General features: G+C 40.1%; 1 protein-coding gene across 1 annotated transcript; it reads right to left on the reverse strand.

Annotated features, from left to right (window-relative positions):
* Window positions 1-134: 134 nt before the first annotated feature.
* TMEM170B (transmembrane protein 170B) lies at window positions 135-13,856 on the reverse strand. Its single transcript, XM_035125517.2, has 3 exons — window positions 13,496-13,856; window positions 8,869-9,039; window positions 135-6,502 (listed from the first exon to the last, which is right to left on the reverse strand). Exons 1-3 carry the CDS (start codon window positions 13,770-13,772, stop codon window positions 6,372-6,374), a joined length of 579 nt encoding a protein of 192 aa, XP_034981408.2. The 5' UTR covers window positions 13,773-13,856; the 3' UTR covers window positions 135-6,371.
* Between the last annotated feature and the right edge of the window lie 261 nt (window positions 13,857-14,117).

The following is a 14,117-nucleotide window of genomic DNA, read 5'->3' on the forward strand; positions in this document are numbered from 1 at the left end:
AGGCTTATGTTGGGGGTTGGCAAACTAAGGCCCGCAGGCCAGATCCGGCCCAATTGCCTTCAGGATCCAGCCCACGGATGAGGGTGGGCCATGGGGATTCTGTTCATTTCCCCCCCCCTGCACCGCAATTTCCCCCGGCATCATTCCCCCCCCCATACACACCAGCTACAGACTTGCCCTGCGGCCCGCTGAGGGCTGCCAGGCTACAGCCACCATCCTGCCTGTGGGAGCCCTGGGGAAAGAGCAGGACGACGAGCCGCAGAGGCACTGCGAGCGCGCTACCCAGCGAGCTCCAGCCCTGCGGGAGAGGCCAGGCGCATAGTGAAGTGGTGAAGCCGGAGGGCGGCTGCGACAAGTCCCGGCCTGGCGGCCCAGCTCCCAGTGGACCTGAACACAGCCCGCTGCCAGATGCGGCGCCTGGCGAAGACTCCTGGAGGCTGAAGTGACGGGGAAGGGCTCCCGCTTTCCCTTCCCGGGAGAGGGGGAAGAGGCCAGGGGTGCTCAGATCATGGGTCTGGGAAGGTAAGCACAGCAGCTGGGGCTGGGGCTGGGGCTGGGGCTGGGGCGGAGGACTATTTACCCCCCTCGCCTCTTCTTCTAGCTCCCCCCCCCCGTGCCGCTTCTCCGGCCCGCCACAAGGTTTGAGGGACAGTGAACCGTCCCACGGCTAAAGAAATTTGCCGACCCCAGGCTTATCTGGTACCTTCGTTACATATCTTTAGGCACCAAGCAAAAACATTCCTCTTCTCCCAGGCCTTTGGCTAACTAAACAATCTATGGCCTTTAAAACTTTGGGGGAAGGGGGTTACTTTTTTTGTTTGTTACAATGATACTTTTTGTGTTTTTATATTGTAAACTACCCTGTGATTTTTGGATGAAGGGCAATATAGAAATTTAATATGAACAAACAAACATTTTTTCCTCCATGACCGACTCACTAACTCAGCAACTTATAATGCATAGAATGGTATTTTCTCTTCACACTGAAAACATTTATTGCAGTTGTGTGTGTGTGTGTGTGTGTGTGTGTGTGTGTGTGTGAAATCACTTGATCATTGTGTTGAGCAATCACATACAGAGCAGGGAGGATTTTAAAGCAGCTTATAACCAGCATGCCATTTCATGTGCAGAGGCTATCTGATTAGCCTATAAAGTATTCTTCAGTGCCATATGGAATGGAACAGGTGTGTCTATGATGCACCTGACCAACAGTTTCTGGGATCATTTAGAACCTCTCAGAGAAGGCTCCAAGGTTTTCATTCCTTTCTCTCCAAAACAAGAACTTCTCCCCCATATTAGACAAATTTAAGGGTCTGAAAAGAGAACTGTTCATAAGCATCATGGAGCAAAGTGGCAGATTCAAGCTCTTGTAAACGAAAGGGCACAAACTACAGAAGAAAGCTGTATATGAAAACATTTAGTAGCAATTGCCAGACATATGATCCAGAATGCCTTCAGCATTGCCAATGATCACTTTAGAAACATCTTAGCAAAAACTCAAAATACAAGAGTTGGCCTCAAACAGGTAATGCCCCATTTCAAACTTCAATAATTTTATATTAACTTAAAATAAGTTTTAACTTTTAAATGTGTTTGTCAAACCTATGAGGTGGTTTCTCAAATGTGTCCGGACACTTTTCTCAAACAAATCTTTGAAGTAAATGTACCAATCTGGTTTGCATAGAATAAGGAAGAAAACCTGCAGTTTGTTATATGTTGGGAGCTTTCTCCAGCTTGCCCCACATTCTTTTATTTCCAGCTTTTGTAGTAAACAGAAAATTAACTATTTCACATATTTTTGTTTGTTACCTCTTCACTTGTTCACCTTCATTAATCTGAATGGAAGAGGAATGCACTTGCCTCAGGAGCCATACAAAAAGCAATTTTTCTAATATTGTGGCCCCTATTCATTGTCTGTGCACCTTCAGTCACAACTGAGTGCTAGTTTGGAAAAGCTTGAGTTCTACAAAGTATTTTTTTTCAGAACCAGTTTGTGTCTCATGTTTGATCGGGAGCACAAGTACAGAATATGCAGTTTTAAGGCTGCACTCTAGTCAAGCTCATAAGGAAAGAACCATATAGCATTGAGGCTTCAAAATCTCTCAACTATCCACAGTAGCAGTAAACATGAGGCCTGAAGTAGCATCATATTTTTAAGGAGAAGTTGCATGTGCTTGTTGGATCTGGATCCACATTTCTCTAATTTGCTATAGGGTTGAAATCAATGTGTCTACTCTAAGCATGTCTAAGTCTGGATGTAACACATTGTGTGCAATTATGCAAGAATTTGGATAAAATGCTCAAAAACAATGCCTTAAAATATTAGGCTTAAACATACTGGGGGGGGGAGGCTTAAGAAAATTGACTTATCCATGCAAATGGATAATAAACTTCAAACATAACTACTTTTAAAAATCTGTTTAATTATACCGAGAGCTGATTGCTTGGTTATACTACAATACAACAAAAATATGCAAGCTTCAAGTAAAAATAAGTTTATCATACTGAAACAAAATATAGCAAAGTGCAAAACAGAAGAGGAAACACTACTGCTTTCCTCAGATTTAATCAAGAAAAATATATTTAAAATGCTATATTACAGATAAATACAATGAATACTTAACCACCTCTTTGGTCCATATGTTCATAAATTAAGCCAACATAATGTTACCTGTGGTTTTGAAAAAGTTTTCTAAATTGTCATTGCTAAACATGTTAAGAGATCAGTTCATGAAACTTAAGCTGTCTTAAAAATAAAAAACCTGCAGATTATCTGGAATTTTTTTTTTTAAAAAAACTGCTCTCAAACAGTAATTCAGTTCATGGTCAAATACTGGTATTGCATAAACTTTACACTGGATTCTTTTTAGAATGCTTCTTAAGTAGCATGTTAAATCACTTCCTCAGATAAATTTTTGAATATTGGTGTAGATTTCCTTCATTTCCTGTAGCAGCTGAAGGTATTTCAGGTAATTCTATTCATACAACGGGGATTTCACCCTTAAGTAAAGCACACCACTCTAAACTTGCATGAAAGAAGAAACCCACCCTTTTTAACATATGAAAAATGTCCTAGTAACATTACTCCTTACACATTACTTTCAAAACCGAATACAGAATATTGCTATCAGAAACTTTCATTTGTTATTTCATTGTTTTTTAAAATATAAATTGGTTTTAAAATGCAATAAACGACTAACTCTGCAATTGCTTCAAAATACAAATGTTATGCATTCTATTCAAAGGCATAGTGCCATACTTATCCTTGGATAAAGCACATCCTTTTAGTATTCATTACCAAACAGTGACTGAAAGAGATTTTATTTACCATTTTTGATAGAAAAAGAGTCATTTTATACACTGATCTACCGTAAAACACAACTCATTAGCTGAGTTCAACGAGTCATGATCTACGATTGCTTCCTGTTACAAAGCAGTTCTGGGCAGACCCTTTTCTAGATGGCCACTCAGAACCTGCTGTATTGTTGCTGCCCAATGAACATGTTGCAATATTTAACAAAGTGCATATCTAGCCTTGAAGTTATTCCTAACCTAACCTTAATACTGATGGGATTTGTTTCTCATGAAAAGTGTAAGAGTTTGGTCAGAATGAGGCAACCACAAACATAGGAAGCATCTGAGCCTCCAGTACAGAAATACATTTCTTCATATAGCCCTAAAGTCTATCGACTTAGAAATTTACATATATAGTCTTCATAACTACTTCAGTACTGGGGCCTGAGAAGTGTTTGCTTTGCAGCTTTCATTACACCACTACATATAACACTAGACATTAGACAACTTCACATACAACATTCACAACAGTATCACATACAGCATGTTCTAATGCTCAATAAAATATGAAACCAATATAACTCCAAAGGCTTGAAGATACAGTGCTTAATATTTAAGTCAATAAAAATTATAATTAAAAAACAAAAAACCTTTCTGCATTGACTTGAACTGGGGCAGGTAGCACTAGTGATTTCTCCAAGTTTTTTCCTATTATTCATTTTAACACCACTACCACAAGCTATCATCAAATGCAAGCTAATGGCAGAGACAAAACAGCAGTAAGTTGACAATGGACTAGAAAATTCCTTCTAACATATACTCAAGGCACTATAAATTAAAGTAGCATTTTATACTAGTGTAGGTTTAGAATGTGCCTTGGCATTTAAATTAAATTACCTGAAACAAAGAACAAAATATATCAATGTTTCTTTAAATACCTCCTAGTATTAATGCTATTTCCTTTCCCCTATGACTTTGATTTAGAGTCTTGGGTAAGCACAAAGCTTCCACCCGTCAGTATGGCAAACAAAAGTCTGCAATCACACAACTGTGAAGAAGCTCCAGTTATACATAGGTCCTTGCAGGATAGCAGCCTATCACTACAACTATAAGAATGAAGACAGAATAATAATGAATGTCTTAAGTGTTTTCTCTAGACCAAAGTAGGCAAAATAGCCTCTAGTGATAATTTATTAGTATATACAACTACAAATTGTGATTTTGCCACAATATTTAGAAAGGTTGTGGAACAAAGCACTGTGCTGTCAAAGTGTTATTGCTGCAGTTATGATTTCTGTAGGCATTAACTTCTGCTGTCATGACAACCTGTGGTCATACACCCGGAAGGAAGGTAGAGACATGTACAGACTGCCAATTTTGAACAGAAAACTAAGGGCTAATTCACACATTGCACTCTGAGTGAAGGAATACCTTGAATCAAGCCCTACTACCACCTGTATTAGAGCAGCCAAAAGTACTGTAGTAGAAAAGGCAATGTCAGCTAAAGTCATCCTCTCTGACTGCATATGCCTTGTTTTTCCTAAGTTCCCAGCAAAGGGATTCTTGGCTACTGCCACTCTACTTAGAGAAGAGCACCAGCAGCAGAGTGACTGAGGTGCTGTTGAAAAAGGTGCAGTGGTTGAGCAGCGACAACATCTAGCAATTTCTGGTAAATGCAGAATTGGATTCTCCAGCCACTGCCACCTGTGCACTGGTTTCCAGAAGTAGGGAGCCTGCTCCCTTCTTTCAGCTCCTAATACAGGCATGTTTGTGCATGCTGATTACATGTGCATACTCACTGAAAGGACAGTGTGTGAATCAGCCCAAAGATACTATTAATTCACTCCTTCCCAATACTTACATTTAGATAGTGTCATGTAGTTTCTCTTTATTCACTTTATAACATGTTACAATAAAGACATTACAGTCACACCACCGCTGCTGCTCTTGCTAAAACAACACACACAGAACAGGTCTACTGGAAGCTAAGCATATGAAAGTCACATATAATCATCCCCAAATTATCTCAAGGTTGGGAAATAGGAAGATTTTAAATTCTCTCCCTTTGGATACTGATAATCTACTAGAATAAACATTTGTTCAGAATCCTGACTTAATCACATAGAAAAACTGCATTTTTATTTTCCCCATCTATCTTTAACTTACTTTAGATTAGACCATACTGTAAACACATACTTTTCAAGACTTGGGGCCCCTTCTTGGTTTTAAAATAGCATTACTGAATGTTTCAACAATCAAGGTCAAAGCAAATATATTTTTGAAATAATGTAGGATTCCTTTTGTAACCTTTTTTAGTCATCTGACCCATACAGCCTTTGTTCCAATCCGTGACCATGAATTTGGGACATACCATAACTTGATAAAATATCAAAAGCATAATATAATGTTACTGAAAGGCTGCTTTTAGTGAATGTGACATATCCTAATTAAATCCTTGCATAAGGAGCTCCTACATTGGATCAATCACATTCATGTCCTTACCAGACTGTTGTTTCAGTCACTAAATCCCAGCAATGCTAATAAATTCAATACTCAAGCAGCTTTGTCCTCCACAGGAATTGATAAATTTCTGCACTGAGATGGAGTTAGTGCCTTGTTGGTATACCTGAAATTTTTGTTGAACTATGTTTGCTGCACTCAAATACTACACGTTTAAATGGTCACACTATCAATATTTTTTAAAAAACAAAAACAAATCAACTTTGCATTTGGCACATTTATGATCCATTCTTCAGAAATGCCCATGTATTTCCCCCAATACTGTTATGAACAATGATCACATCACCATTTGCCTGATTAGCAGCTTCACAAGGTGCTTTATCTTGCAGCTTCTCCTAAATTGATCACACCTTGCCTGTGACAGAGGCACATTAGGTGCAGTGCAGTAGTGTGTCATTTTTGGACTCTAGAGGGAACTCCTTGGCGGAACCTCTAGGTTTGAAGTCTACATACCAAATATTTCTCCTTGCAATTCAAATCCAGCAGCTACTGGAACAACTTCTGGGAAGCTTCACTGCAGACCATTTCCTTTTATAAACTAAGTTTTCACAGAAGTTTCAAAGTGTAGCAAGAATTCTTGAGAAGGATATAATTAGTGTCAGTACAGTCTGGCCAATTCCAAACACCAGTGCTTGTAAAGGAGCCATGCTTTTTCCAGCTACTCTGAAAATTCCAGCTACCGCTGCACCTAGAGAATCACAAGGAAGGGGAGAAATATGAAGTTACCACAAAAAATAGTAAAAGGTTTGTAGTTTAAGACATTTTAGGACCAAAATTTACTAATGTTACTTTTTAATTACATTTGGCCTGATCCCGCTAATATTAAGGACTTGTCCCATTGAACTGAATGGGAGATGTATGTTTAACTCTCACATTCAAATTAATGGGTCTTGAAAGTGCTTATCTTTAGCTAGACTGTGTCCAATATTTTGTTGTAAGCCTGACCAGGGGGTTATATAAATGTCACAGATAAATAATAATCAAATAAACCAGTAGTTTACATGCCCTATCTAAATGCTAGTACTGTATTTGCAAGACTGACACTGTGAAGCTTTAAGTTAGTCAGTATTGTGTTCAACTTTGTTATTCTCCCTGAACTTTCTTAAGAGAGAACCTACTTCTACAATGAACACTGATGGTGCGGTATCACTAAATTTATTTAAAAATCAAAAAATTCTCCAGTAGCACCTTAGAGACCAACTAAGTTTGTTCTGGGTACTGTATAAGCTTCCGTGTGCATGCACACTTCTTCGGATGCATGCACACGAAAGCTTATACCCAGAACAAACTTAGTTGGTCTCTAAGGTGCTACTGGACAATTTTTTATTTATTTCGACTGCGTCAGACCAACACGGCTACCTACCTGAATAAATTTATATATACCCTGAACAACCAGAAACAGACATTAATCCCCTTGCAGTGGAGGTAAAACACAGCCATCATGGTTAGTAGCCATTGATCATATCCTCCTCCTCAAAATGTATTCTAACTAGAAATGGGAATGCTGGGGGGGGGGGACCCCCAGTAAATTATATCTTTTTTTCTCCTGTTTTTTCTACCAGATGACACATTGGGTTTGGGGGGGGGGGAGGAAGGAAGAATAACATTTGGTGGGATACCAGAGGGGGAAACTACAGAATATTTTTTAATTTTATAGTAAGTGGAAATGACAAGGATGTTTTTCACTCATTACATGCATGAAAATGTTTATGCAAGGCATTAGAGAAGGATAATTTGTGTATACTGTAGTCATATACCACGTTCAAATCCAAGATGTGTTTCTGCATCTAGAGTTCAGTATTTTCAGTGTTGTAAAAGTTACACTTTGTATTTAAATTTGCTGCTATTCTTTAATATTGTGACTAAATGAAAGTTTCTGTCCAAATGACACACAATTGTTTTAGCAAGCAAAAGAGCGTTTCTATTTTCAACTCCCCGCACCCTTCCCAAACAGGAACAAACCTATTATATATTTGCTTAGCACAAGGTGCAGCTATTTGCAGCCTTCCATCTCTAATATTGGGTATATTTTACATTTTATTTGTAAAAAATGAATGCCTTTATACCTTCTAGTCTAATTCTTTGTGTGCTTACCAGGGAGTAAAGTCCAGTAAACGTAAACATGCTTTGCAACTGCCATAAATATGCCAAGTTTTACAAATTGTAACTAAGTTTAAAATGATGCATTTTATATTGTTTTAAAAGTAAATTAACTTTGTTTGATAATATATTTCAATTTTCTCCAACACCCTCTCCAAATGTATGCCTTTTTCTCAAGGTTTCAACATTTCTGGAAATTTAAGATCTTTAATTCTAACTGTCAAACATTAAGCACTCATTGACATAGCTCTCACATAATGTTAGACCACTGTTTGTTTAACAAACCAGGAGCTAACCACAAATTGACCTGCAGATGACCAAACAAACCATGATTTGATTTGTGAAAGTTTTGTTTTCCAGAGGCTCTTGTCTCAAGCCTTTTGTAACTTAATGGGAGTCTGGGGTGGGTGGCCAATCAAATCATAGGTAGAGAAGGATTTATGTAACACCAAGCCATAGTTAAGACAAACAGAAGATCATAAGTGAACATAAGCCATGCCTTAGAACAGAATTAGTTCAGGGTTCAAAGGATCAAACAAAACATGGTTCTAGTAAATTGCAACTTCATAAACCACAGATTAGCATTATGTGCCAACCAGGACTTAGTTTCCACAGCTATCTGTTAACAAGCTCCAAAGAAAACCTGACAGAGGAGTTAAGTGCTGCAGATTTAAAAAGCTTGTTTTAGAAAATTACCCTGCCCTACCCTGGGAAGAAGAAGCGACACTACTACTGGGAGACTGACTCTGTGGCGGCACCCTGCTTCTCTTCCTCCTAAAGCTGAGAAATATGAAAAATCATGGCTGGCAATTTTATATGGCCTTTCCCTCAGCCACTGAACAATCCCAGCAGCTGTAAGCCTCACAGAACTCCAGTGTAATGAACCAAAAATCATTTGCTACAACAGCTTAAAAAAATCTTCAAAAAGAAGTATTTGAACATTTTAAGACTTACTGGTTATCATTGCTCCAGTTACAGAACCCAGAAATCCAATGCTGACTGCAATGATAGAGATTACTCTCCCTTGTCTATGCCTCTGCAGCATCACAAACATTAAAACTCCTGCAGCACCGTGGACAAAGAGAGAGGAGAAGAGAGCCCAGAGGAAAACCCAGTACCACATTTCTGGAAGAAAGTAATCAAAGAGCAGGTTAACGTTTGAGAAAAAAAATGATTAAATCAAAGAGAAAAAAATCACTGCATATTTTGAGGAATTATAAAGAGATACAAAAGTATGCACAGACATAATACTTATTTAATAACTTTATTCTACTTTCTATTATGCTGTCCGCTGCCCATTTCTCTGCACACCCTATTAACAAACTATTTTGAGCAAATTTAAAATGCTCCAATTTTTTAATCTATGTTATACAGTACAGTACTTATAAACAATTTCTGACAGCTAGCCAAAACAAATTACCTTAGAGGGGGCAATAAGTAAATACTAATCCCTTCTGAAATTTTACTGGTCATTCACCTTTAAACATGTCAGCATCTCTAAAAGTAGCAATCTGCCAAACTAAGAGCTTTTTCCCTCCTGATGATGCCAAGAACATTTAAATTAAGAATACATTGCTTCCAATTGGTATCAAAGTGGAAACAATATTTAAACCCTGAAGAATGAATGCTACATAGCAGCTATTTAGACCAACTTGAAATTGTGAGGAAATTCCAACAATAGTTTTCATCACTGAATGTCCTAAATAACCAACTTTATCTTTCTAGGACATATTGTACACATGCTGGATAAAAATAGATTTTGTTCTTTAGTGTTAAATGCAACTAGCACTGAGAAGAAGTGTCAAAGTTCTGAAACTATGAAAACAGAAACTAGCTAATTGAGGGAGAACTGATTCTGAAGCAGTGCATATTCTCAAAAGGAGACAGAATTAGCTGTATAAAAGGCAGAAATCTTTCACCAAAGGAAACCAATTCATAAAACTATGTATCGCCTCACAGAGAGAGACTTAAGTTAGCCAAAGGCTGCTTTAACAAAACTTACTTCAGATCAAACAGACAGTTCTCAGATTTAAGTATTATATTATACTGCATGTATCAATTTCTATTACATTGTGAATTGCCCTGAGATCTGTAGATGAAGAGTGGTTTACAAATAATAATAATAATAATAATAATAATAATAATAATAATAATAATGTATACTATGTCTGGTTTATTTAAAAGTAGTCTAAATATATCCCAATTTCTTCATTCAAAGAACCTTAAATAAAACACACCAAACAAAAACAACATACCGGTACTTGCTGAATGCTTCCTTGGCAATCGGGCAGGGAAACTTTCCAAAAATTTAGTTCTCCACCCCACTCTCTTTTAGTTGTTTAGGATACAATTAACTAACAGATAAAATATAAACTAGCACTAAAAGTTTGCAGTTATTTCCAAGAGAGAACCATGGAGGATTAGCTAGAAGTACTGTACAGTATATCAAAACTGTTAAGTGTTCACCTTTGTGAGCTGGAGCCATAGAAGCTGAAATCCTCAGGGCCCGAAACCCAGTGTGGTATAGTGGTAAGAGTTTTGGACTAGGGCCGGGGAGACCAGGATTCAAATACAGTGGTGCCTCGCTTAACGAATGCCCTGCTTAACGAAATTTCCGCTTAATGAAAGGTTTTTTTCTAGTGGAGGTTGCCTCACTCGTCTAGCGAATCGCGGTTTCCCATAGGAATGCATTGAAATTCAATTAATGCGTTCCTATGGGCAAAAAAAAAAATTCAAAAAAATTTCACTGCATTCCTATGGGATTCGCTAGACGAATTTTTCGTTATAAGAAAAGACCCGTGGAACGAATTAAATTCGTCTAGCGAGGCACCACTGTATGCAATCAGCCATGAAACTCACTGGGTGACCTTGGGCCAGTCACTGCCTCTCAGCTAACCTACCCCCATGTTGGGGGAATTAATTGATGAGGGGGAGAATCATGTACACTACCTTGAACTTCTTGAGAAAAATGCTGGGATACAAATGAAGTAAGTAGTGGTGGTGAATCATGAGGTTTAATTTAGAAATTAAATGGTACCCAGTGAATCCTTTATAATCCTGACTATGCTGCAGGCTGCTGTGGCTGCAGCATGCACTGCCAATCTTCATATGTCCAGACTAGTTGATTGGGCAAGAAAATAGAAGACAATTTCCAGTAGAGTATTTGCATGTTGACAGCATCAAAGAGTCTTTTGGCATCTTAAAGCTAAAAAAATATAATATAAGATTTTGTGAACTAGCGTCCACATATCAAATGGAATGGAAAATGAGAGTCAGGATGGAAGTATGCACTAGGGCAAAGATCATGTGAAGTTCATATATATGCTAATAGAATCCAAACTGGCTATAGCCACACAAAATAAATATTAGAATTGTAGTGGAAAGCTCAGTCTGTGTACCAAGGCAGAAAAACAGGACAATTCAACAAAATAAATTAATATTGAAATAAGTATGTTGCGTACCATTTATGAACAGACAATATAATGTTATTTTATTTAACAAAATGTACACATTGCTTCCTAGATAGAAGACTTCTAAGTGGTTTAAAGAAAAATTCAAATCCTTCATTAAAAAATGATAAAGGCAAAAAAAAAAAAGTTAACATATGTTAAACAATAGTGAAATGCCTGATATAAATGAACAGGGAGTTCCAAAGACTATGCACTGCCTGATGTTGTAGTAAATACCAGTAAAAAGAATGATGCATTTTGGTTGTCTACACACTTTTACCTGAACACCACATCTAATCCACTGTTTACTGATCAGGGCCACTGTATTCTGTGAAATAGTACTAGAATCAGGTATCCAATACTCATGTAGTTTCCTTAGTGTGAACTACTTTCCTTAAGTGAACCTTTTTACTAAGAAAATGCTTCAGATATGATTTATTATCCAGGCAAATAGATATCTGTGCCAGATGGAGTGCTGAATAGCTAGATGCATAAAACTTATACAGCACTTTTACTAAGTGCTCAAAGAGCATCACATAAATTAGATCAGTAATCATCCTAACTGCACTACCAGAAAGACTAGTATGATTACAGATGGGGAGCTCAATCTGAGGATGTAAGAACGGCCCTGCCAGACCATGAATCACAATACTGTGAGTGTCCCAATCAGATGCTTTCAAAAAGCCTACAAAGAGGGAATGAGGGCCACAAGCTCTTCTTCACTGTTTGTGGCAGTTGGGGGCATCCTGCCTCGGAACCCTGACGTTCCACATTTAAATATAATTGCTCATTGTTGATAGACCTATCCTCCAGAAATCTGCCTAATCCCTTTGGCCAGTGGCCATCAACACATCTTGTGGCAGTGAATTTCCTTTAATTATGCACTTCATCCATCAATCTACAACCCTAGGGGGTTCCCATTCTGTACACCTTCCATTCCTTTCCCCACTCCTTAAATCTGTAACAGATTTTGAGGCTGCACTGGGAGCTGTAGGACAGAAGAGGAAGCCCCACCATGCAGGTTAGAGTTTGTTATGCTTGTGTAGCAGCAGTGAATGCAATTCTTAGCCTACAACTGTGCACACTTATCTTGATGTCAGTCCCATTTAACAAAATAGGATTTACTTCTGAGTCAACAGAAAAGTTGACACTGCAAGGCAGTGTTTCTTTACAAGATAAAGAGCAAATGTGCATGCGCTTATAACTTCAAAATTTTAACTGAACACATTAGACAGTTTGGGTACTTGGAGGGCATGAAATAGAAGCAAAAAAATGTAGCTTCTCTAAATGAAGAAGCATAGCAAGAGGAATGTTACCAAACTGACATTAAGCAATTAATGATTAAATCAGCATACATTTTAGTATGAATTAAGCAATAGTTGTGAAGAAAAAGATATTTATTTTTGATGACACATACATGCACCAGAATCTTAAAACAGGCTTTCACTTGCTGTGTAACAAAGCAGGGTGTGCACATCTTCAAAGGCTATGCTTGTCAACTAGACTAAGTGCTTGTATTAAAAATAATGTACATTTTTACGAAGTCTGTTGCTTCACTAATGGGGGGGGGGAGAGAAAAAATACATTTTAAGTGCCCCAAAAGTTTTTTTAATTGAGGCAACATTTGGTTGATCAGACAGCATAAGCTGTTTGCTACAAGGTCCTGCAGGAAATACCCTGATCAGATGCCACAGATCTGAACAGCAGCAATTTTTCAAAAAGGCCCAGGGACATCCCAGCAAGAAACATAGGAAGACAGGTGCACAATCAAGTCCCTTGGGTTATCTGAGCACCCCATAGATCTAAGTCAGAACCTTTGACCTCCAGCTTGCCTATTAAGCTCCAACCTAATGCCATCCCTTACTCTCCATTTCTGATGCCACGCACGTTTTCACCTGCCTTTTTGAACCAGAAGCTACTTTACATCCACACGTTCCCGGGTACCATTTTCCCTGCCCTGCTGGAGTGTGCCCCTCCCCCCAGGCTTCCCACCTTAGACTCTGGCGACACCTGGGATGGGAGTGCCTGGAACCTCTCTTTTCCCTCCGTCACAGAACCCAGGCCGCTTTTCAAACCTCGCCCGCCCCAGCCTCCGAACGCCTCCCCCGCCCGCCCTGCGCCCGGGCCGTTACCGGTGAGGTGCCGGAGCGAGGTGCCGTGCGCCCACAGACTCAGCACCTGCTGGACCGACAAGTTGATCATGCTGCTGTCCCCCGCCTCCGCCTTCATCCCCGCCGCGCTGGTGGAGGAGGCGGCGGCCTGGCCGGCTCCGTCGTCGATGTGCCGCCTCCCGGCGAGTCGAGGCTGGCTTCGCCACCAGTCTCGGAGAAGGTGAGACCAAGCTCCCGAGGGGACGCTGCGGGCCGAAGGGGCGCGGATGGGGTGGGCTCCCCGCGGCGGGGGAGACATCGAGGACGGCAGAGGGACGAGCCAGGAGGCGGCGGCGGCGGCCCTCGCTCTCCGCTTCTCCAGCGGCGGGACGCGCGCCGATGCCTCCCTCAGGGCTGGCAGGTGCGGAGAGCCCCGCGGTTTGGGGCCGAGGGGAGGAAAGGAGACGGAGGCAGTTGCCGGGTGGTGGTGGCGGCGGCGGCGGCGGCGGCGGCGGCAGCAGCAACGGCCATCACCGCCCCCTTCCGAAGCCGCCTTCTCATGGCCTCCTCAGCTGCGAGGGGAGCGCGAGAGGGGGAGGAGGGGGAGGCACCCGAGCGAGGCGCCAACGGGCAGCAACCGCCTCTTTCCCTCCCCACCGGCCGG

This window comes from Zootoca vivipara, chromosome 8 (assembly GCF_963506605.1).
Source record: "Zootoca vivipara chromosome 8, rZooViv1.1, whole genome shotgun sequence".
Taxonomy (NCBI): Eukaryota; Metazoa; Chordata; class Lepidosauria; order Squamata; family Lacertidae; genus Zootoca; species Zootoca vivipara.